The sequence below is a fragment of the Panulirus ornatus genome, chromosome 72 (genome assembly GCF_036320965.1).
Source record: "Panulirus ornatus isolate Po-2019 chromosome 72, ASM3632096v1, whole genome shotgun sequence".
Lineage (NCBI taxonomy): Eukaryota > Metazoa > Arthropoda > Malacostraca > Decapoda > Palinuridae > Panulirus > Panulirus ornatus.
The window spans coordinates 6,966,038-6,992,693 of record NC_092295.1 but is presented as its reverse complement, the minus strand read 5'-3'; the positions used below and the strand labels follow the sequence as shown (position 1 = coordinate 6,992,693).

The following is a 26,656-nucleotide window of genomic DNA, read 5'->3' as shown; positions in this document are numbered from 1 at the left end:
TAGGACGTACCTGGGGTCTGGACGCGAGCGTTGAGCCGTAGGAGGTGATCACGGACGGTGTTCTCCGGCACCTCAACCAGGTACTCTGGCTGCTCGAACTCCACCGGGTCGCCTCCCACCAACTGCGTCACTGGTGAGGGAAAGGAAAGGTGGTCCATGACTCGAACTTTATGGAAACTGGAGCAATTAAAGAAATAACTTAAGTATGAGACCTTACTTAGTAGGACTGTTGTGTAGGGCCATATCCTTTACGTGGACACCTTGATAAGCTGAATTGGACTATCATTATACTCGTACAGATGACAGAGGTTCATATTTAGTAGTTTTAAAGAGAGGCATATATCTATGGGTGTATATGAGTTCTGTATAAATCTAGATAAATGCAACATATACAGAATAAGTGCGCTTGAGAAATATCTTCATACTCGAAGAACAAGTATAGCCTAAAGAGTGGTAATATACTCAGCATATCAAACACTACTATACTCGCTCACAAATTTGGCATATTCCTATATTGATAAGTCAGCATACTTTTACATAGACTCGGCATACATTCATACTCACCTATAGATGGGTCAACATACTTTTGCATAAACTGAGCAAACATTCTTAATCCTTTATAGATAGGTCAGTATACTTTTACTCAGACTCAGCGCTGATGGATCAACATACTTTTAGTCACTACAGCACAGTTGTATACACCTTCTCTGTGCAGTATAGCCAGAAACAGGAACTTGAGGAGCAGTAAGAGTTAACCTGCATCGTTGCCAGAACATATATTGCTGTCGGGGGAACAAGAAGGTTTCCCTCTCGCCCTGACAACGTTGGTAATGGAGCTTGAAGAGGCATGTTGGCGAATATTCTCTCTCTCTCTCTCTCTCTCTCTCTCTCTCTCTCTCTCTCTCTCTCTCTCTCTCTCTCTCTCTCTCTCTCTCTTTCAATCTTAGCCTATGCTGTATACATCATATCCTTACTTCAGAATAATATACTGTATTTGGACCCCTTTTGTGAAAGTATACGTGATTCCTTAAAAAAAAACACAAGATCTAGTTCTTAAATCTTAGTTTTATCCTAGGAAATGAAAATACAAGTGTCTGTACATCTTTATTTCTTAATAAAGTATCTCTTGTTACGGGTCTGTAGCTGGCAGAAAAAAAGGCAATGTCCATATTCCATTCTCAAAACCATCCCATATTCTACGTATCATTTGCTGATCACTTATTCTTAGATTCTTATATCCGTGTTACTTTCTCCTGCTTTGATTGATTTTATATCATTATCCCTTGATCTCTAAGCCCTTGATACTGCTAATTTAATCACCCATGCCATGATCATATTCATTTTCTAATATGATGTATGATTTCTTAGATACATACTATATACATGGAAGTTTCATACTAACAACTTAACACACATGCACTCATCACACTCATCAGAGCAAATGCGTAAGATGAAGGGGGGTAAATGGCAGTTATGTAACTGCGTGTATAGAAATGACAGATGTGTAAATTGCTGGTGTTCGAATAGCAAATGCATCAATTACAGCTATACAAACTGCGGGTATGTGGATTACAGGTTTGTAAGTTGCAGATGTGTAGATGGCAAGAGTGCAAACTGGAGGTGTATACATCGTACGAATGTAAATGGCAGAGGTAGAAATTGCATGTGTTAATCAAAGAAGTGTAAATCGCCAGTACAGAAGACGAAGTATGTTCTGAAGGACACAGTCTGCAGCCTACCTTTTTCATAAAGTACATCACTGCATTGTAATTACTAATGCATTTCGGCCATTTGTTACGTCCCCAGACTCGCTAATTGAGAATCTCAGCTCTTTCTTCACCTCCTACACCCAGTCCATTTATTCCTCTTCATCTCATTTCTCGATTTTTCTTCAGAAACAAATTCTCTCATTTTTGCTTTCTATTTTCATTTCTCATTCTTCTTTTTCATCTCATAGCACGTTCCCCGAGAACCTCCTCTCCTCTACCTACCTCTCATCTTTAAGGGTGACAAATCTTCCCTCTTGAATAGGAATTACGCCAGTCAATACGAGAAGACGCCTCCCCCGATCGTGAATATGTACATTACGTTCCCTCGGGTCATTAACGTACAAAACGCTTCACCTCGCTTCCTCACAAGCTTCGTAGGTAAGGGTTATTTCAAAACCTCTTTCCCTATTTCATCGTCCAAACTGTCAAAATCAAACTAACTCATTTCGTCTATCACTATGAAATAACTTTGCATGGAAAATATCAATCAAATTTGGGTCCTTATTATTGGTAATTAGCTTTCTCGTGATATGGGAAGACTGTGTCTCCCTGATCTCATTTATCAGCCACCCGTAACTCATCTTCTTGAACCCCCTAATTGAGAACTATTGTATTTCACTCTTCTCTCCAATCAGAAACATTTCAAAAGATGTACCTCCCTCCTCTGTCCCACGGAAGCATTTGAAAAATGTATCCCCTCCTGTTCTCCTTTACCATCCTACCTCCTTCTATAGTGGTAAGTGGGGTGGAGTCTTCTGCACTACTATCCTCTCTATATCTATAGTGGTAGGTGAGGAGTCATCTGCTCTACTACCTTGTTTTCCTCTACAGTTATGGGTGAGCACGAACCTTCTGCATTACTTCCCTGTCGTCATCTAAACTGTTGGGTAGGTATGAGCCATCAGCTTTAAAATTCTGTCTATCTAGATAAAGGATTAAAAAATCTTTTCATTGTCCACCAGCAGATAAGCTCGTCACAGACCATCACGTCTACTGTTATCTGGCCCTCCCATGTACTCCCTTTAAGCTTTTTCTATTTCAATCTGTGCTGTGCCCACAAACATTTCCAGGGATGTATTCCATTCCGATATCTTTCAGAACGTTTCAAAAGATGTCTTCCCTCCTCTATACATCAAATGATTCCACCAAGCATAAGCACATTTTGTCCCTCAGGGACATTCCACAAGATGTACAAGCTTCCATTGTTCCTTCGATACCTGTCACAAGATGTACACCCTTCTTTTGTCCCTCCGAGACCTTTTACAAGATGTACACCCTTTTTCTGTCCCTAAGAGACCTTCCACAAGATCTATACCCTTCTCTTATCTTTCAGAAACATTCCACAAGACGGTCACCCTTCTCCTGTGTCTCTAAGACATAAACAACCTCGAGTACCCTCTTCCTTCCACACAATCAGCAGCCTTCGACACTTCCATACAACGCTCTGGACGCTAATAGACCTCTCCCCAACAACTCACAACCACAAATTTCGACTAGAATATATCACTAGGGTTAAACTACCTTCCATAAATTTCTATTATCGGCTCCCTGCTGGTTACCAAATGTAATTTTGTTCGTATTTCAATACCCTTCACTTTTCTTTCCCTTGAACCTCTTACATCGAAGACTGTGTTGATGTTTTTTGAGAAATATTACTATTATCCTATTTGATAGTTCTAACCTCTGTTTCTCTCCAGTCTCACATTTGGAAGCTGTGGCAAAATGATGTTATTTAAATCTATATAGACTGCCTGTAGTTACAGGACCGATCAGTTGGGTTAGGTATTATGTCGACTGCCTAGAGCTATAGGGTTGGTCCATAGGGTAGGTTGTCAGTGTCGAATGGCAAGTGTTGATGTGAATTGATGTATGACTTTGCCTTAGTGGGAAGTCTTACAATTACTTAGCCCAACCACGTCATCCTATGGTACAGCTGTTACCATGGTTCCTCTTCGTCTTCCTCCCCCTCTTTTTCTTTCTCCTCCTCTTCCTCTCCTTCTCCTTCAGTACCATACCATGACCCTGAAGTAGTCTCGCCTCCCATTCCACCAGACTGGACGGGGCTCAAACGCGCGACATTATGCGTGCGCATCATGTCCTCCTGAGAGAGAGAGAGAGAGAGAGAGAGAGAGAGAGAGAGAGAGAGAGAGAGAGAGAGAGAGAGAGAGATATCATTCTCCTCCCTCAAGCCTCTGTCTCGTTACTCAGAATGAGAGAATTAGGTGGGTGGGAAAGGTCGTTCGCTCGGCGATATTCATAGTACGATTTATATAAGAACGGAGGACAAGACACGTATATTCGGCCCCGTGTGGGCAGCTGCGAAATGATGAGAGATAGTATGTTGGAGAGATGGAGACCTTCAAGGGTAAGAGAGGCCGTCGTGGGGGAAGATGGAGAGTGGAGGGGAAAGAACGGGTCGTGAGAGAGGTGGAGATGGAGGCGAAAGGTAAGATGGAACGGCAAAGACGATCAGGAGATCAAGTTGAAATGTGAGAGACGATTGGATTAAGAGAGCCAAGGAGGTGAGTGAGTAGATGGGGGATACAGCTGTATGCCCAGGGGTACCACAGTGTGGCTCAGGAAGTACCACAGTGTGGCTCAGGCGGTACCACAGTGTGGCTCAGGAGGTACCACAGTGTGGCTCAGGAAGTACCACAGTGTGGCTCAGGCGGTACCACAGTGTGGCTCACATGTGAGTGTCATAGCAAAGGGTGGTCCACAGGGTAGTACCAGGAGGTAGTGGCTCAGTGTAACGATAGAGGGAAAAGGGGCCTCGAAAGCACCCCCTCCTTCCCACCCACATACAAACACACATGCTTCCAGGGTGAAGTGGTTACCGTCGCTGACCACAATTCACGCATGGGCCCACCCTGTTTCGAGTCCTTGATGCGGCAGTCAGCCCACAGCCAACCCAGGTGTTCAGAGTTCTCTCTGGACCGGTCGGTAAATGTGTACATGGTTTAAGATGGCTTGTGTGTGTGTGTGTGTGTGTGTGTGTGTTTATGTGTGTTTGTGTGTGTGCGTGTGTGTGCACATATGACTAAAGATATGGTACATATATACAAAGTTAAGAGACGGGAGCAACACAAGTAGAAAACCCTTTCCTTGTAACACACAAATAGTAATCACACACACACACACACACTACCAGTAACATTAACACAGCAGTACTTTCGCTATATTGCAGCGGTTGAGCTTAACATAAGATCTGCCAATGGCTATGTTAATGCCCCGAGAATCGCCAGCAATAACAACAGTAACAGCGTTCACAGGTACTGGCATAAAAGCACTAAAAGTGAACATATGTGGCTAGACCTTGGCGGGGATATGAGAATTGTGGGCTAGCCTCTTGAGCACGACGGTTACGACAGTTGAGCACGACGGTACGACCCCTGAACACAACAGTTTGGCCCTTGGATACGGGGGGTAGTACAGTCATTTTCAAGGGTCGAACCGTAGTGCTCAAGGACTGTACCATCAAGCACATTAGTTCGTTCCGTCATGCGCAAGGATCGAACAGTCGTGATCAAGAATCGTACCGTCATGCTCAAGGGGCAAAATGTAATCAGATCTCTGAATCTTGTTTTCTCCCGATAGCAGACTTGACATTTCCAGTATTAACGATATTGAATACTTGGAAGCGTACATTCCTCCCTTTCTGGTCCAACACTTTAATGTAATCTTTAGAATAAGAAAGAATCCATTAAGAAAAGGTTGCATTATTCCTCGTCTACATTCAATTTTCTCAAATTCTGAAGGTGTGCATTATCTTGATAGTACACACAGACACACAAACACACACAGACAGACAGACAGACAGACAGACAGACAGACAGACACACACACACACACACACACACACACACACACACACACAGGCTAATTCGTTCACTCTGTCTCTAACTGTCATGTGTAATGCACCGAAACCACAGCTCCCTATTCACATCCAGGCTTCACAGACCTTTTCATAGTTTACCACAGACGCCTCACATTGACAGCACGACGACCCCGGGATACCGCATCGTTCCAATTCACTCTATTCTTTGCATGCCCTTCACCCTCCTGTATGTTCAGGCCTCGATCGCTCAAAATTTTTTTCACTCCATCCTTCCACCTCCAACTTAGCTCCCGCTTCTCCTTGTTCCCTCCATCTCTGACATATATATCCTCTCTGTCAACCATTCCTCACTCATTCTCTCCATATGTCCAAACTATTTCAACACACCCTCTTCTGCCATCTCAGCTACACTCTTTTTATTACCATACATCTCTCTTACCCTTTCATTACTTATTTGATCAAACCACCTTACACCACATATTGTCCTCAAGCATTTCATTTCCAACACATCCTCCCTCCTTCGTACAACCCTATCTATAGCCCATACCTCGCAACCATATAACATTGTTGGAACTACTATTCCTTCAAACATACCCATTTTTGCTCTCCGAGATAATGTTCTCTTTTTACGCATTCTTCATCGCTTCCAGAACCTTCGCCCCCTTCCCCACCCTGTGACTTACTTCTGCTTCCATGGTTCCATTCGCTGTTAAGTCCACTCCCTGATATGTACAACACTTCACTTCCTCCATTATTTCTCCATGCAAACTGACATCACAACTAACTTGTCCCTCAACCCTGCTGAACCTAATAACTTGCTCTTATTCACATTTACTCTCAACTTTCTCCTTTCACACACTTTTCCAAACTCATTCACCATCTTCTGCAGTTTCTCACTCGAATCAGCCACCAGTGCTGTATCATCGGCGAACAGCAACTGACTCACTTTCTAGGCCCTCTCACCCCGACAGACTGCATACTCGCCTCTTTTCAAAACTCTTTCATTTACCACTCTATCCATAAATAGATTATACAACCATGGAGACATCACACATCCCATGCCGCTGACCGACCTTTACTGAGAACCAATCACTCCTCTGTTCCCACTCGAAGACATGCCTTACATCCTTGATAAAACTTTTCACTGCTTTTAGCAGCTTACCTCTCACACCATATATGCATAAGACCTTCTACAAAGCATCTCTATGACCCCTATCATATGATTTCTCCAGATCCATAAATGCTACATACAAATCCATCTGTTTTTCCAAATATTTCGTACACACTTTCCTCAAAGCAAACACCTGATCCACACATCATCGATCACTTCTGAAACCACAACGCTCCTCCACAATCTGCTGCTCTGTACATACCTTTACCCTCTCAGTCAATACCCTGCCATATAGATTCCCAGTAACACTCAACAAACTTATACCTCTGTAATTTGAACACTCGCCTTTATCCCTTTTGCCTTTGTGCAATGGCACTTCGCCATGATCCATACATACATTGAATAACTTTACCAATCAACAAATTTATCATCTATCACACACACACACACACACACACACACACACACACACACACACACACACGAACCCCCAGGCCAAAGCACCTTATCATCTGCTTCATATATTTTTCTCCGCTTGCAAACCCATCCAATATGGGTGTCCAGACACACCAGCTGGAAGGCCTCCACCTTCAACATTCGTCCATCCGTCTAAGAGGATGTCGTGGGCAGGAACATTCTTCCTGAAACATTGCGTGGCGTAATAATAACACCACACAACATCGCGTAGTATCTCGTGCCCGATATTGTATTGCGGTGCTTTGGCTTCTCCTGTGGCCGAAATGATCGTGAGTTTACTCGGATATCCAATATCAAGCGGGTTTACATTAAGGTGGGCTTACGTTAGAAGGGGTTTACAGTGATGAGGGGTCTACTTTAACGTGGGTATATATTAAAGTGGGATTACATTAGTGTGGTATTAGAGCGACGTGGATTTAAGTTACTGTGAGTTTATCTTAACGTGGGTTTACATTATTGTGGGTTCATTTCAACGTGGGTTTACATTGCAGTGGGTTAGCAATGACGGAGATTTACATCACGGTAAGTTTACCTCCAAGGGGGCTTACCCTGTCAATAAAGTGAGGTTACTTTCTGGTGGATGTATGATAACTTGGGTTTACCATAGCTCAGAATTGACCATCGCATGGGTTTATCATAAAACGAGTTTATCTTAATTGTGGTTTACTCACAAGTATCCCATCGTATTATGTAATACTGACTCATTACCAGAACTCTTCATGAAAAGCTGATGAGACGAGATGTCTTTTCCTTTATAGTTTCTTCGAGATACCACGAGGGTTAATTACCAACTTAATGAGCGCGTTAATGACTTTGTCTCCAAGTATCTTTATTATATAAAATGGATTAATGACTTTGTCTCCAAGTATCTTTATTATATAAAATGGATTAATGACGTTGAGAAGAATGGGAGAAATAATTAGGCTTGACAGTGTTGGCGTCTTGTGGAGCTGCTGTAACCGTTGTCTATAGGTATGTTTTTGTATATCTATCTTTCCCTACCTGTCTGTTTATCAGTCTGTCTATCTGTATTTCTATCTTCCTCTCTATTTATATATCTGTCTGTGGTCAGATAGACAGATGCATTGATAGATATATCAGAAGCCCTAGGAAGTGTAAACAGAAGAGGGCCGCGATAAGAAATGATAAGAATTCCTCCCTCCATCTTCTTTCTCTGGCGTGAAGAACCAATATTTGTAGCTCCGGGTACATCCCCCCACTCCCCCCTCTCCCCGGGTATTACAGCTTATCTCTTTCATAAACGTCTTCACAAGAAGGACGAGAAGTTTCCTTATATCTTATTCCAGGTTTATTCTGGATTCTTTGCTAGTCTGAAAGTTTTAATGGGAGGGTGTTTTATCTAGTCATCTATTTATGTATGTTTTTCCCTGGTGCTGTGTTTTAGTTTTTCTTTTGTTTTTGTCGAAGTTCCTGTAACTCGAAGGCGACGAGAGATGCTATTTGTCGTGTGTGTGCGGCATATGTGGTGAGGATTGTGGATGAAAGAGTACTTGAACATTTGCCTGCTACTGATTCTATCAGCACGAAACGACAACCATTGAACATGACGGTACGACCCTTGAACACGACGGTGCGACCCTTGAGGACGATGGTACGACCTTTGAACATGCTGAACTACGCTCCTAGCTTCGCGCACGAATATACGACCCTTAAACACGATGTCACGACTATTGGGTACCATGTTCAGGTGGATTTTGGCCCGAGCCTAAAAGATTCAGGTCAAAGGACACTAGACTATCATACCCAATGGTCTTGTCGTTGCCCTTAAGGTTCGTGCCATCACACCTCAGGGTCGTATCACCATAGTTAAGGGCAGTAGTAACACTATACCCAAGGGTCTTGTTGCTGTCCTCAGTAATCATGCTATTGAACATATGCCGCACCGTCATGATGAAGCTCATGTAAGCAACGTATATAATTCATCCTCGACATAAACTTGTATCACCATTATCCTCTGGTGATGGCTCCCCAGAATGATCTGACAGTCCCATGTTTTGTTTCCCTGACAGATGATTCCCAGCCCAGCTGCGGCAATGATGTATAACGCCACAACTGTGGCCAGAGGACAGCAATAGCAGACGTAGGAGAGTAGCAGACGCAGTCACCGTCTGTCACAACAGATATATCCATGGCATCGCAAATTGAGGTCATTGTCCCATCACTATGGTGGAGTACTTCAGCGACATTTCAAGGCACAGTGTTGCATTCCTTCCAGGCATCACGAGGTGTAAGCTCAGGCATGAAGGCTCAGCACAATAGAACTTGTGTTCCTATTCTAAGGTAAGCATGTAATGAAATTTAGTATCACTAGAGGTAATGAACCAATGATTTGGTCTGAGATCTTATACAAGCATGCATTTCTTATGAAGGTACAGTGTCCACAATCTCTCTATATATGTCCCTCATTTTGAGCTACATAGTTCCGGTATTTAAGGATTTTCAAAATTTTTTTGTAGCTATTTTCTAAAAATATTAAAACCCTGTGGTTCGTCTTGCTTCCTTGAAATCACTTTGGCTTGTATTATTTGACACTGGTCTTCAAATATTTCACAATTTGATTAATTTGCAATATTCATTGCGGTGGATATTGTGATGTTCTGTGAACCCTATGAAATTACTCATCATCACGTCATTTCTTCTCGTTAAACTGTAAAGTGGCTGTTTGAGGAGCGAAGATATGTTAAGCCAGATTCTTAACTGGATATGTATCTATAAATTGACCTGTGACCTTGATTAGCCAAAGACACGAAAGGTTTCTTAACATGACCCTTGACCTTGAAGTTAATTACAGTAGCTTAATTGGCGACAGAGGATGTTAACACACACACACACACACACACACACACACACACACACACACTTCTCTTATATATATATATATATATATATATATATATATATATATATATATATATATATATATATATATATATATATATATGCATATATATATATATAGGCATATATATGTATATTAAGCTCAAAGAGCTTTTAGCATGAACGCATCACTAAACATTTCCAGACAGCGTCACATATCACTGGCGGCGCGAGAACGCCATTATTCCAACATCCGCGAAAACCATCTATTGTTTGCCCGTACAGTATTGCCAAAGGCAAATTATATCTGGCTGGAACAAATGTTACAGCCCTGATTTATATCTGGATCGGTGTTGGCTACGGGCCGGTTTCGATTATATGTAAAATGCGGATTTCAGAACAGATAGTGGGTGCTGGATATCAGGTTGGTTTATAGCGGTTTTCAAAGCAGACAGCGGATTTTGGATATCGGGTGTGTTCATACCAAAGGGTAAAGTAAAGCTTGTATTAGCCCCGTGAGTACGACTAGACGACTCATGAGCACTACGCGTACGACCTTCATGCGCGACGGAACGACCATTGGGTGCGATGGCTTGGTCTTTAAACAGATATTTAGATGCAATGACTTTGATAATCGTACGCAAGGGTTAAGTCGTCGATCTCAAGATCGTCTACTCGAGCGGTTAAGTCGTCGTACTCAAGAGATTAGGTCATCGTAATTCAAGAGATATAAAATATGTCTGAACGACTTATTGTTTTTTCCCAGTGTAGTGTTCACTAGAGGGTGCACAACACCTTGGCGGTAAGCCGTACAGAGCCAGTCATAAAGTGTTTCTTGAACTCAAAAATTATGAGGAAATTATGGATGTTATAAAGAAATAATGGAAATGTTGAGGAATTTAGGGAAATTGGGGAAATCTTGGAAATCATAAGAAGGGAAATCGTGAGAAAATGAAAGAATGAAAAAATTAAGAAAATTATGAGCACTGCGGAAATTACGACAAACCAGATATATTATGAGGAAGTACAGGAAATCACATGGGACGAATGAACTATATGAGGGGGGTAGAGAAATTATGGGGAAATAAGGGAAATTCTGAGGATATTATGGAAGCAATGAGGAAATATAATGGAAACTGAGAATACTATGGAACTTATGATAAAGTTAAGGAAATCGACTGCAATTTTGGGTAGTCATTAGAATATTACGAAAATCAGAAGGATAATGGAATTTTTGTTGGAGAAATCACATTGAAATACTTCACATAAATAAACAGCTCAATCAATTCTTTTTTAAATCGATAACCAATAATTACATTTTGTCGGCTTAATGATTTGCAAAATTATACTGATATTATTTAATTTGATTAAGAGAGGCTTAGGCTCCATGCACGCCGACCTGATGTCCCGCGGTTATAATCACTTAATTGATCTGTTATTGAAGGATTATGGGATGTGAGGACGACCAGTTAACACAATGAGTTCGACGACTAAAGCTCTAAAGACGACGACTTAACCCTGAGTACAAAGACACAAAGACGACTTAAGCCCTGAAGTTGTGTGTCCAGCTATTTATCAAGCTGGGCATCAAGCTGCGTGTTGAATTGTATTTCAATCTGTATATCAAGCTGTAAGCTGTGTGAAGCATATAAAGTAAAGTATGTAGGTGCAGACTCAAATACTTTCACATACGCATATGAATTAGCATACATATGTACCCATACGCAAAGACACATGTGAGACTGCATATAATGACAGGCGAACATAAGCAAAGTAACATAGTTCATATTATCTTCTTCCTATTAATCAGTGTTTTCTAACGTAAACAAAAGCCAAAAAAAGAGCGATAAGGTCCTGCTGTGTCACCTTGCGGAACGCTCCGCATACGTCGCGATGGCATTTTCAATTTGCATAGATACTAGTAGGCCATGTTTTGATTACTATACGTCTCCAGGTACCAGGCTGGAATTTTCACAGCAGAGCAGAACTGGTGGATTCCACTAAAATCCTGTGAACTTAGGTTGATGGTTACCATCCTCTTCCTTAGAGTATAGGGAAGGTTCACTTTTCATGCTAAGCAGGCATGTGTAACGCCGTCTGCAATTCACGTGTGGGTTGGTTTGATGTCTGTTTCTTTTCCTACACTGCTAAGTTTTAGAACTCTTTAATTTCGCATGGCTCTCCTAACACCTACCACCTGATCTCCCCTCCATTTCTTTTTCTTTACACGGTACGTTTTCCAAGGCCCTTTAAATTGCAAAATGGCACAGCTTTCCTTGATTAAAAATTGTATTAGAAATGAATGAACTCTCTTTCCAATATACCACCATTTGCAGATTTTTGGCCCTACAGTAGTGTAGCCAAACCCATAAAGAGTACATTTCTCAGGGTACATTGTTCCTTATCTAGGATACAAAATATCGAGACACATGTCGGTACAGCTATCATAAATCATAAAGTTTTCCCAATGATTTTTCTAGGAACAAGAGACGGGTTAATTAGCTCATACCTGTGCTCATTAACGATACAGTTTTGTGCTCGTCGCCAGGGTTATGTAATATATATATTTATATATATATATATATATATATATATATATATATATATATATATATATATATATATATATATATATGTATATATGTGTGTGTGTGTATATATAGAATTCTTGGTGTGACTGACGTAGAACGGCCACAAAACATCTCCCAGTCACGTCCATTTGGAAAAGAAAAACAGGAGAAAAATATTTATTTGAGAAAATCAATCAGAGCTCCGCAGGTGTTTATAGACCCAAGGCTTAAAGGTAGAGAGGTCACGAGGAGAGGGAAGGTCGAGAAAAGGAAGAGAATTAGTTTTGTTGTCAGACGAAAGTTGGTGTCGGGAAGGTGAATATAACTCTCTCTCTCTCTCTCTCTCTCTCTCTCTCTCTCTCTCTCTCTCTCTCTCTCTCTCTCTCTCTCTCTATTTATATATATATATATATATATATATATATATATATATATATATATATATATATATATATATATATATATACCTAATTCTGAGATCCATGGAGATGTTAACAGACTGACAAACAGACAATAATAAGCCATTTATACTGAGATAAAATAAGCCTAATAAAGCACAAAGAAGATGAGAATCTTGCAAGCCTTCTTGTAACACTATAACTTCATCTGCAATCAGCAGATAGAGCTTTCTGGAAATATGACACTGATTAAGGTTTATGAATGAATGAATACTGCAGGAGAGTAAGACCCACATTGTGTCTTCAGAATCCAGTTCGCAGTTTCCCGTTACGTGAGAGGCTTTTGAAGAATAGCTTCATAAATCAGGCTGAATAAAGAGTAAGATTTATCATCTAAACTGCTGGCTCTTACCGTGTTGAGAAGCCATACCAGTGCTGCTCTTGTTGGAATGACAATTACGGGATGTCTGGAATGACAGCTGTGAGATGGCTAGAATGACAGCTAATAGATGACAAGAATGGCAGCTGTGAGATGTCTGGAATGCCATCTATGATATGTGTGGAATGATATCTATGATATGTCTGGAATGGCATCATCGAAGTGTCTGGAAAGACGGTCTTGACAATTCTGGAACGGCAGCATTGAGACGTCTGGAATGACAGCCTCGAGATATCTCTCTGGAATGACGGTCACAAGATGTCTGAAATGAGAGGCTCAAGGTGCCTGGAAAGAGATTCTTGAAACACCTGGGATAAAAGTCTTGATAAGTGTGGAAGCAAGGCCTTGAAACATCTGGAATGACAGTCTGGATGCGTCTTGAATGACAACCTCAAAATGTCTGCCAAGTATTTCATTATACCGTCAGACCCTGTGTTTGAAGACGGACCTGGAAGGAATACAGAACATCTGGAAAATCATTAAGTTCCACTCGCACTAGATTCTGGGTCTTAAACCAATTTTTCTTTAAGAATCTTGTATCGTTGTCGAGTAAGGTAATTAGACTGCTCCATCCGGTAAGTCCCAAGTTCACTTTCAGCCTTAGGACCTCTTGTCCAGATTTACCAGGAAAAATTACCGCAAGTTCTTGACCTTCGGGAAATCCTGGAAAGATTCCGGTCTCCGAGTTCTGTCCGTTGGACAAGAAAAGAGGCTGCGTCCGCTTCTCGGGGTCTTATCACATAATACCCAGACTATTTATCCTTCTTCCAGTGGAATGGAAACCGATAGCTCTTGAAGTATGGAAGCGTTGATTGCTCATAGAATTTGATGATCGTTAGATTATGGAAGCGTTGATTGTTCACAGACAATGGTTCTTGAAGTAAGGAAGCGTTGATATTGTTCATGGTGTGGTAGCGTATGAGAAACACATCGCTCCAGAATTCTGATGGCGTGGTGTTTCACCGTCAGTGATGAAGGGATAAGGCTGGAGTGTTGTTCGTTATCTCAGGTAAAGATCTGTGGTCTTTTTAAGGTCCAGGATCCACCCCAATCTTTCTCTAGTTGAAGGAAGGTTTCACTAGGGATCGTGTAAGAAGGAAAACAGAATATCCAAGTTTTGATCTGTTCGTCTATTTCCGCTCTTTAGGAATATCTTTCTTATGCTTCACTGCCTTCATTCTTTCTCATCATTTTCATTATTGTCTCATCATTAGCTGTTTCTCCTCCTTCTCCTACTGCTCCTCCTCCTTCTTCTTCTTCTTCTTCTTCTTCAAGTAAACCCTCTGTAATACAGATTGATCTATCTATCTGTATATGTATATATTGTGTATATATATATATATATATATATATATATATATATATATATATATATATATATATATATATGAACGCGGGAGGGGCCATGTAAGTGGTTCATCGTGCCTGGCTGGAACTGTTTCCTTAGCTTGCCAAAGTGGTGTCAGGTGTCACTTCTGAAGGCAACGCCCAGGAGCTTACCCAACAGTTGTGGAGGTAAGGGTGCTGTAGTGGAGGTGAGGATGCTGTGGTGGAGGTAAGGATGCTGTGGTGGAGATGAGGGTGCTGTGGTGATGAGGATGCTGTGGTGGAGATGATAGCAATGTGGTGGAGATAAGGACAGTAAATGTGGTGATAAAATATCTTGTGCATCGTGAAAAGAAAAAAAAGGACTCTGCAAAAATTAGGAAAGCTCTGATGTGTATCCTATTTAAGGATGTGCATACCTAACGTACGATTAACACTCCTTTACCCTTGCGGCGGGGAAGCAAACACATAATCGTTGTAGTTACGGAGAGAACCGCCTCAGCAGGATTGATAGCGGACACTTAAGGTGATAATGGTGTTTGCGTTCGCGAATCCGGATTTGCAAGGCGAACCCCCCAGATGTCTGCACTACCTGTGTGAAGGTCTCCATCTTGTGGATAGACGAGGTAATGGTGTGTGATCTGTTGAGTGTGAGGGTAAACGAACCATAGTGGGTGGTGTGTGTGTGTGTGTGTGTGTGTGTGTGTGTGAGAGAGAGAGAGAGAGAGAGAGAGAGAGAGAGAGAGAGAGAGAGAGAGAGAGAGAGAGAGAGAGAATGGCTTAAATGCTGAGTACCAACATGAAAAATAAATAGATGACAAGTTTCTCATGTTCGTTAAGGCTGACGTGGCCAAATAAACAACTCACTTTGATATTAATAAAATCTCTCGTTGAGAAGCTATGCATGAGCGGCGCTTTTGTCAATTTTCCGCCTCCGTTCACAACAATAATTGGCTTGATTTCAGTGAGGAATTGTGGTTCTCTTTACACTTCATAGTAAAAACCTTGGAAATTTCAATGTATCTGTGCATGTTCATCTATCATGGTGCGCAGAGTAATAATCTATCTGTCAAGCAATCTATCTGCCTCCCTGCGAGAACCTCTGATTACATTTCTCCATGTTGGTAAGACGAGCGCGTAGTGCTCAACGCGTGCTTCGCTGGGTGAGTAATGCTGTCCTTGCTCTCAGCCGCCAAGCGCCTCCCATCATTATCGATCCGAGGTTGAGAGAGAGAGAGAGAGAGAGAGAGAGAGAGAGAGAGAGAGAGAGAGAGAGAGAGAGAGAGAGAGAGGAGGGTAGAGAGAGGATTCCGCAGATGTTCCCCTGTATCAGGATAGAATTAAGAGGATCAATGGTTGCGTTTGCCTCAAGAGCGCTTCCCTTCCAGAGTGACTTCGCTGGTTTCTGTTTACTTAACCGTTGATACTGGCCCATATGACATTATCATACATCAGGACAACACGAACAGCTCACTGGATCGCATATGTCTTGTTGCAGGATTTACTTAAGCAGTGTTTATATAAAGCCCATCATTGAAGTCCAAGGAGACGGGACAAAGACACCTTTCCAGATGAGAATTTTCTTGTCTGTAATACCCAGATTTTGAAGAGGTTTAAAATGAACCAATTTGTCCTAGACAAGTTCACCTCAAGTCCTATTTACTGGCCTGGAAGGGCACTAGAGAGCTTCACATGGTCAATAACTTTCATTGTTAACTAATTTTGACTGGAATTAGATCCAGATTCGCTGGAAGCATTGTATTTCGTGGCAGACCTTCCTAGCTCCTGGTAGAATAGTGTCTTTAAACGTTCCAGACCAAACTTTAGCTCGGCCTTGGCGAAGGAGCATTTCTAGGGACTGACCCTCCGAATCCATACCTTTGATTTGCAACAAAAGTAATCCTAGCCCCAGCCTAAGCAGCCACTTTCAAGGGCTCGTCTTTAAACGTTCAACATCAGTGTTCAGTTTTGCCCTGACGGAGAAGTTCCTATAGGAACGAAAGTTCCAGACCCAGATCAAATGCTAGAGAAAAAGTTGTAGTTCCAGCCAGGCTTGTCCAGTTTCTCACAGAACGGATTATTTAAACGTTCCATACCAGCTCTCAGCTTGGCCTTGGGGAAGGAGCATTCATGGGTGGGGAGGGGGGGGGGACTTTCCAGATCAGATAAGCTGGGAGTCTGGCTGGATGGCTCTTCTTGGAAAGTTAGGTCCCTCCTGGAGGAACACATATCAGCCCGGATGGCAGCAGATGCCTTCCAGTCAGCGCGTGAAGCCAGCAAGAACGAGGGTCTTCAGGCCCACTATGATAACGACACCCTTGATCATTGTCTCTGGCGACACTAGGCGTCCGTAACTTGCCATAGAGGATATGATGGCTTCCTATAGCCGTTTGTCATGGCAGGAGACTCTGAGTCCTGTCGAAGACTACGTTAAAGAAGTTCTCGTATCAGTTCGTTCGCTGGTCACAAAAAATACTGAGAAAATTCTCACATCATTTCCTCAGATACAGGAAACATAGAATAAGAAACATAACCCAAGAATATACAACTGATTTATGATTATGTGATGAAGTGGTGAAACAATAGATAAAATAAGGTTGTTGGCACCTGTGGCATGGAGAATTGCGCTCACTTTGATTAGGAATGAAAGTCTTTTTAGGTCAGTTTTTTGTATACATGAATACCCCATTGACGGCAACAGCTGTATTGCTCGGTAGAACACAGTGCTGACCCTTCGACTGTCAAAAGAATGAAAAAGCAGACAGGAAAAGAATTTCCTTTGATATATCTGTCATGGGCAAACTTGTGTCGAAACGGCTGTGCTATGTGTTGGGTCCATTTAGGACTAGGCCTTATTGGTCAAGGTGCGGCTGAGTCTTATAGGTCCGGGTACGGCTGAACCTTGTGAGTCCAGTGATGGCTGAGCCTTATAAGCCCGGATGCGCCTGAGCCTTACGGATACGGGTATGGTTGAACCTTATGGTTCCAGTTACGGCAGAGCCTTATATGCCCGATTAGGGCTGAGTCTTATGATGCTTTCTGTTTTACACACACACACACACACACACACATACATATAGGGGTAAAAGACATGATTCATGAATACAACGCTAAAAAACGCCGGAACAAAAGTGTTAAACTCTCTCCCCGTAACACACAAACAGTGATCACAAATGGTAATTACACACACTAGTAGCATTACCACTCCTAAATTCATTGTTCATATTACCAGTAAAAAAGAAAAGTCCGAATCCTTTAGAAAATACAAAATATGACCTCAAACTCATAGTGTTGAAAAAAATTACTTACATAAGCATGGTTATCTTTGATTATCGTATTTAAGGGACTGCGTTTCTCTAACCGTCCCTTATGAAAAAAAAAATTCTGATAACAGGAAGACAACTCTGCTTATGATTATCGATGTGATACAGATTCATAGAGGGAAGCAGAGCCAGAGCGATCCCTTTAAGGAATACATGATAAGGCTAATAAATTCTGGTTCGAAGCGTTTCGTTCCCTGGGAAAATCTCTTCTGATTCTCTTTACGTTTTCTTCTCTGTTGCTGAATGTTGTGATAGTCGTATAAAAGGCATAATGACATAGGTAATCCTATCGGACATAACAGTCGTATGAAAGGTATAATGATATAGGTCCTCCTATATTTGTATAATCAGTAACTTCAATGATCTGGTGAAATGATAATTTTGTTACTAGGATAACTTGGTGACTTAAATATTTGGATAACAACACAACTTTGATAGGTCTTTTATGTTTTATATTGTCAAGGAATTGTGATATATCATCCTTGAAAAATATTGATCAGATCTAGACTTCTGTCCCGGATCTCGAAGTTCATTTTCTCCAGAATTCTTCAACCGAATCACTTGGTTGATTGTTTGGGTTTCAGGCCAGTCTTCCTCCAGGGTCATTAAGGCCGTCAGCGTCATGCAACTTCCACCAACCAAAGAGCCTTTAACCCTTTAAGGTGTTAAAGATGATTCTTAAAACCACAAAGAACCACATACACAGAGAGTGTATGTGGTTCTTTGCGAATCATCTGAGTGGGAACCGACCTGGTTTCGAGGCGCTGGTGCATCAGGTGCTTCGTTAGGGAAGTGGTTCAGCCCAGGCTTCGAGTCTTCGTTCATGGCTTTGAATGTGTTAAAGAGTGAACTTTACATTTACACAGCCTTTTATACATTTGTATTTGTTTGATCCATATATAGCGTATTTACTTTTTAGTCTTTACTTTTATCAATCTCTATTATTCTCATCTTTCATTCATTTATCTACTACTTTTACGTGTTCTAAATGCAAGGCTTCGAAGAGTCAGATTAAGTTTAAGGTAGTTTTAGGTTATCTAGAATGGTTTACGTTGCATTAGGTTATAGCTATGGAGGTTGTAAACACTTTTGTTTTGCGTAAATTGCTTCATCAATGGACAAAAGATCTCATCGAAAGAAGACAGTGATTTAAGAAAGTACAAATCAGACAGAGAAAGAAAAAAAAATAAAGTTTTAATGGAAGCGATCTGGAAAAGAGAGTGATAGCAGAATATATAGGAAATTGGGAACTGGTGTATGATACAGACGTTTAGAATATATTTCATTCCAGTCAATTTTAACGGAACATGATATAATCTAATCATACTTATTTCCTAGAAGTATCTATCCTAATCATACCTAACCCAGCGTGACCCAACCCAATCATTCTTACCCTAGGAAGACCTCAGATAATCATACCTTTAGTTAGCATCATCTAATATAATCATAATTGATGTAGCATTTGGGAGCGAACAATGCAATAACGGGCTGTGCTGGAAGTCATATCAATTTATTTCCATTCTTGATCCTAATTAAACCTGACATATGCATGCTGGCTGCCGGTCCTGAATTGATCGTCCGATTAAATCATTGTGGAAATTACCTAACCGTCTGCCAGTCGTACAGAGGAAAGTCTAGACGGCCGGAAGACCGGTTGTCTAGACTACAACTATACGGCCGGTAACTAGAGACGTTCGCTTTTGCCTCTTATGAATCCGATGTTCAGGAAAGTTTTGGATGAAACGCAAAAATGCAAATTTTCACTCCTCTCTCAGAGGAAGGTCGCTCACGACTGTAAAAGTTCCATAGAAATGATAATGACACATCTTGAGGATTTCAGTCTTGTCATGTAGAACTGTTGGAGACGATTTGATATTTGAAATTTGGACTTCTTTAAAATTTCTTCTCTTCGATTTTAACATTCCAGATTTTTGCTTCTATTGTTTGGTGATATTTTGGATGGGCATTGCTGCCCTTGTCGCCTAAGCTAACTTAAGAATAGAAAAATAATATCTGTGGGAGTGATAGATAAGACTAGGGACAGTACAGGTCCTTGAGGTACTTCCCCTCATACATAATTTTCCATTCCTCTTTTTGCTCCTAACAAGTCAGTTCACAATGTGGTTACAAGATAATCTAGCCGCGGAACCTGGTGGTTTAAGCTCAAGTAATCTTGTTGGTTGGTTATTTGGGCATTAGGATTATCGATTGCCAATAGCCATTAAGGCCGTGATAACCACCAATCGAATAACCTTGAACACCTTCTTCGGGTGTTGAAAATAATTCAAAGACCATGCACGCTCTCACAGCATGTACATAACCCTTTTCAAGTAAACTGTATTCAAAATACTACTGCCGGACACTATAGAAGATCTTACATTTGTTGATAAGGATTGAGGCACACAATAAGCAGGATAGCCGGATCAAACCCAACCTGTCTGGTCAACTATCTTAGCAAGAGTATGAACCTCGGAAGTTAAGCCGTACACACTATTCGTACTAGGCCCACGTCTAAGGTAACTGGATACATCTACTACGTATAATGGCTTTCAGGATAAATATTAATACCATAAATCAGACACTCATGAGCTGGTGAAGTGACCACTTATATGATTCTGTTCAACTTCCTCTTAAAGTCTTCTTGAACTTGCATTGAGGTGTCCTTCCGGTCCGAAAAGACATGATATCTCTTTCCACGGCTCAAGTGTAAGAGACGGATGAGGACGTTCAGATACACTACCTCCTACTTTCCCTCGAAATTTTGTAGTCAGCTCAGGGACACAGAATGTCGCCATGCATTCCATGTTGATCCTCTCCTTCTATGGAAAATTCATTGTTATTTGATGAGATCAACACCGTATGACACAAGTCCGTTTCTAGAGGTGTTTTTACATTTCCTTTGTCGGCTTGCGTACACCTTCACTTTGTATTTACTAACACTCATCTTTGATGTATTTTACAGTACATTATAAATATTACTTTGAATTCCTTTCATTGTCTGTGCTTCTGTGTCACTTAAGATTTAACGCTTAATGAATATCCATGAGAATATAAACTATACAAGAAATATCAATAGACTGAATTTTAGTGCTTTTATGAATATTGTGAGAATTGAATATGGCACAAGTGAATATTATTATTGATAGAGAAAATGACAACAATAGAATCCAGAATTGGAAAACTTAAAGAATCACTCTCCAATAATGACGTCCGACATTTATAATGAGCAATTTTAAAATTGGGTTCGAATCCCAGACGAAACATCACTGCCAGAATCAGCCTATCGTAGAAGTTTGGAGAAGATCCTCAATTAAATTTCATCTCTGGAAGGTGATATTCTGAAACTTTGTGGCAGTATCGGAAAAAAACAGCAACAAAAACTGGCGATTCTACGTAAATTTGTCCAGATTTTGCACGGCAGACATCTTTCAAGTCGCTCTTTCCTGTGGGAGAGTAGTTATCTGTGTTATTTGGATGATAGAAGGGGGGGGGGGGTTGAATTTGCATTTCGTTTTGAGAATGATTCAACCACATAACCCCTGAACACTACGGCATGACCCTTGAACATGACGGTACGACCATTGAGCACGACGGTGTGACCCTTGAACACAACGGTATGACCCTTGAGCACGACGGTACGACCCTTAAACAACGGTACGACTATTGAGCACGACAGTACGACCCCTGAGCATGACGGCATGACCCTTGAACACGGCGATACGACCATTGAGCGCGACGGTGTGACCCTTGAACACAACGGTATGACCCTTGAGCACGACGGTACGACCATTAAACACGACGGTACGACAATTGGGCACGACTGTACGACCCCTGAGCATGACGGTATGACCCTCGAACACGATGGTATGACCCTTGAACACGACGGTAAGACCCTTGAGCATGACAGTACGATCCTTGAGCACGACGGTATGACCCTTGAGCATGACTGTACGACCCTTGAGCATGACAGTAAGACCCTTGGGTACAATGGCTTGGCCTTTGACCTGGACTCTTATGAGTCTAGTTAAACACCAAGTCATGGTACTGTGGCTCGTACCGTTGTGCTTAATTGATGTTATCGTCGTGCTCAAACGGTTGTACCATCATACTTGAGGGGGGTTTCGTACCAAACTCAATTTAAGTTTTTTGGAACATGAGCATTATGCTACACACACACACACACACACACACACACACACACACACACACACACACACACACACACACACAGCGTGGGGTAAGGGACGAGGAGGGCATTACCAGGAATATATACACATCCCCAAATCCTTCTTGGCAGAATATAGACTGTAAGGAGTATCCTGTCGACAATATGAACAGGATCCTATGAACCAACAGATAATCCTTCTACATTGGAATACTGAAGAGGTAGTCAGTAGGAGTTTGAGATTACTTGAGGCGTGGTGGGCATAGCTGGTATTGCTGTGATGGTTATACATAATAATGGTGAGTGGCAAAGACATCATGGAGATGGAGATGGGGATCATTGGGAGTAATTGAAGAGAGAGAGAGAGAGAGAGAGAGAGAGAGAGAGAGAGAGAGAGAGAGAGAGAGAGAGAGAGAGAGAGAGAGAGAGAGAGACTCTCTCACAGGCACAAACGAGAAAAGTTGGCAGGAGACGAAAACTATACAGAGCAGCCAAGAAAACGGAGGACCCCATGACATCAACCAATCTGGGGCCCATGTCGGTATTTCTTGCCCTCCTCTGCCAGCATGCTTACCTCCCAACACAAGCTAATAAACTCCCCGGCAACCCTGCCCCTCTCCCAGTATCGGTGCTGGTGGCTGTGTGGTGGTGGAAGGAGGGAGAGTCTCTGTCTCCCAAAGTATCGGACGCAAGAAATATCGGCCATGCTTCCTAGGTGGGATGAATATCGTCCTCAAGGATACATGGGTTTCAGTTTAGCATATTTTTGGTATATGCTGCACTTGTTGGCTAATATGTATATGTCGGCGGCCAGATGGTGATACAACAGCTGGGGCCACAGGCGGCCTGCTCTGTGTGAGTGTGTGTGTGTGTGTGTGTGTGTGTGTGTGTGTGTGTGTGTGTGTGTGTGTAGGATGATACTGTAGCGAAGAATTTGTAAAACCAATTTTATGTATGAAAAGTCATATATACCGTTTATGAGATTGTTCTTAAGGAATAGATACATAATTTTGTCAAATCTGAAAATAAGCATCGTGTCATCTGTACTCCCATCTTCCATATCTTATAGATAGTTAAGAATTTTGCTGTTTTCTACTTTCTTAGCATTTGACCTTATTCTCGTGACGTGAGGTGGTCTCTCCAATCCATCTGTACACATCAGATACATTTTATCAGGGCTAAGAGTCTTGTAAGGGTCAAGATCCTTCCACATTATCTTGATGTCTTCTCCAGATACTCCAATGATTTCCAAGACCTTTTGCTCAGTCCATCTCACTGGTGTTTGCGCTATGGAGTCCTCCACTGTGAAAACACTTTTTGATTTGCTAGTCAGTTCTGAAACTCTCTTCTCCTAATCCTTCAGCTTACTAGCTGCTTGTGTGTCCTTTGCTACCATACACCCATCATCCCAACGAATCGTATCTATTTACTGAACCATCAGCTTAGCTTAAGCCAAATTCTTTACGAAGTAACATGCAGATGAACTGTCTTCTCTTTATAACTTTGGTTACTTTTGGTGGAGAGATACAAGAAGAAAAGCAAAAATGCAAACGAATACTCAAAAGATAATCTGAAAATTTGGATAAGTTTCGAAAAAAATAAATAGGATTTCTGACACCATAAAAGCAGAAACAGTAAAACGATGCAGAAAGTAGTCATTTTTTAAGAAGTGTCAAAACTTCTTAAATGAAAAAATGATGAATTTTCAGAACAAGATCAGGTGGAAACAGAACAGTCCAAAACAATGTAAGAGCGATCGTAAATCCCAACTACCGAAAGAAAACGATGCTGTTGGAGACCTGGGGCGTGGTCCCCCTCCAAGCAGCTGACTAGTGTAGCAGTGGAAGTCACCCCAGCTAAGCTTTACCGCCCCCACAAAGATGGCTGCTTGACGACTCTCCCGCCTTGGCTAAGCTTTATTGCTTCACACAGCTTACTGGTGGACGACTGGCTGCCATCAAAGCTAAGCTTTACAGCCCTTCGGGCCAGCTGTTGCTTTTGTCAAGTCGGGAAACACCTCTGAGCGCATGAACATTGGCAGGGTATGACTTGCTGGACCTGAACCTCATTGGGGCGGGAAAATGGTGATGGTGGGGATTATTGGTGATGGTGGGGGATGGATGGTGATGGTGGAGGGTGGGTGGTTATGGTGGGGTTGGGTGATGATGATTATGATGATTGTGATAGTGATGATCGTCAGTGTACCAGTGTTGTCTGATGAGTTTGGGTTGCTGGTGTTTGTGGTGATGTTGGTGTTGAAGATGATGTTGGAGGTGTAAATCATAATGTTGGAAGTGGTGGTGATAATGTTGGAGGTGGTGGTGGCAATGCTGGTGTTGGGGTGGTGGTGGCAATGCTGATGTATAAGGAATACAATGGATGTCACATACCTTCATACTGTCTTCCCCTCCTAAGGTTAATCATCCGAATCTTAGTTTTAGTTGCAGTAAATGCCAATGCAGGTCGCACCTAAAACATAACATCTTTCTGGGCACGATAGATGGGCTGGGACATTGATCTGTTTCCTCTTGGCAAAGAATTATTCTCCAGGTTTTTAAGGAGATAGATGATCGCTTAATTCTTTTACTTTATCACTGACACACTCTCTTGAAGACATGTTAACCCTTCTGTTAATGTCGGAACACAAAAAACGGGTACCACTATTGTAAGAACATAATGTTGGCCATTTCTGACCACCAGTATTCTTGCCCACTATCATATCTAACTTAAATACTTACTATATTCAGCCGATTATCATGAAAGGTCTAATTGTATGCGAAAAAATGTTTACATTCATTCCCTCGTAGCAATGCAGTCAAAATTTTCGCCCAGTGGAAAAATGGTGGCGATAAAAGACAAAAATACTGGTAAATGTCCATTATGTCCATCTTCCCCTTCCATCTGGCTGCTTCAAAGGCTTGGATGTCGCAGTTTCTTTTCTGGACTTGTAACTGTAAAAGTCAAACTTCCGCTGCAGGAAATATGTCACCTGATAAATTTACCAACATTTTCAACTCCACCACAATAGATATAAGATAAAGTTCTTAACCTCTCTCTGTCTGTCTGTCTCTGTCTCTCTCTCTCTCTCTCTCTCTCTCTCTCTCTCTCTCTCTCTCTCTCTCTCTCTCTCCCGTTTTCTACCTCATTTACATTTAGATAGGACAGATATTATTCCCTCTCGTATTTACATTATAATAAACTGCAAATGAAGATTTCAGTATCTCGACCAAGAGGTGACGTTTATCCTCTCATAGTTAACGTCTAAAGATTATCGCCTATATTCGGTGCTTTGAAAGCATATACTCACACACACACACACACACACACACACACACACACACACTTACGGACAAGCATGTTAAAACATAAAATCAGCTAAGCCAGCAATGCGATGCTTAACACCTTCCCTTGCCTAGTCTAGTCAGCTGGTGCTCTTCTCTTTTCCTTACCTATACGTGGGTTGCTGTCATCCAGTCCACAGACTCACCCACTCCATCTCGTACCTAACACTAGATAACACGTAACTCATACAACTCTTTAGTCTGCAGTATAGTTCTTCTTCTCCCTTTACACTCACAGCCGTGGCAATACACCAACTGCATGATTCGCTGGCGACACAATCGGAACGATATTCACCGGTCGGGGAGGGATGGATGGTTCCTTGGGATCTTTTTACTGACAAAAAGTTATTGGAACTCATGTCATCTTCCCTGATGCACCTAGACATGGCTCTTTATCCCTGCCTGCTAACGTGGAAGACAGCGAGAAAGTATGATAATGATATATATATATATATATATATATATATATATATATATATATATATATATATATCCAATATTCATCTGTGTGTCGATTAGACGGGCATCTACGTTCAGTATATTTCCCTCTCAGGACGTGGATAAAACTCTCTTTACCTTTGAGTCACGGTGGAATACTTCACAAGACCGTGTGGAAGGTGCAGCAGTTCTATTCCCCGGGAGTTACTGCAGAAGGGACCATAACTTGGGCGCCCACTCGCCCCACGTTATTTGAACTCCCTCGGAAAACGTTTTTACTTTGTGCTTCCAACACAAGCGTTTTTACGTCTCCGGGACAAACGTTTTGTGTGCCTCCAATGCAATAGTCTCTGCACGTCAATACAAATGTTATTCGCGCTTTCAGCAATAACGCCGTTGTACCTCCAACACGAACATTTTTTGCGCCGTTCATAAACTCTTTGTTGTGCGTCTAATACAAACATTCTAGGTATCCAGCACATAATGATATGCCTCCGGTATGAATCTATATACCTCCAAAAACATTTCGCATATCCAACACAAACCTATTTTGTCTCCATCAGAAAGTTGTGTTTGTCATCCAACACAAACATTTTTGCGCCTTCAAAACGCACGTTATTAAA

At 41.6% G+C, this 26,656-nt stretch overlaps 1 protein-coding gene and 1 long non-coding RNA gene across 6 annotated transcripts in view; one reads left to right on the top strand and one right to left on the bottom strand.

Moving 5' to 3' along the window:
* The window catches only part of LOC139748113 (putative neural-cadherin 2), a 184,275-nt gene that overhangs the window by 46,805 nt on the left and 110,814 nt on the right, over window positions 1-26,656 (bottom strand). For all 5 annotated transcript variants that reach the window (XM_071660770.1, XM_071660774.1, XM_071660771.1 and 2 more), the window contains one exon: window positions 11-130. In XM_071660770.1, coding sequence (XP_071516871.1) covers window positions 11-130 — 120 coding nt within the window. The remainder of the gene's footprint in view (window positions 1-10; window positions 131-26,656) is intronic.
* The window catches only part of LOC139748116 (uncharacterized), a 155,967-nt gene that overhangs the window by 30,230 nt on the left and 99,081 nt on the right, over window positions 1-26,656 (top strand). Inside the window, exon 2 of the long non-coding RNA XR_011712537.1 lies at window positions 9,226-9,496. This is a non-coding gene — a long non-coding RNA (uncharacterized lncRNA). The remainder of the gene's footprint in view (window positions 1-9,225; window positions 9,497-26,656) is intronic.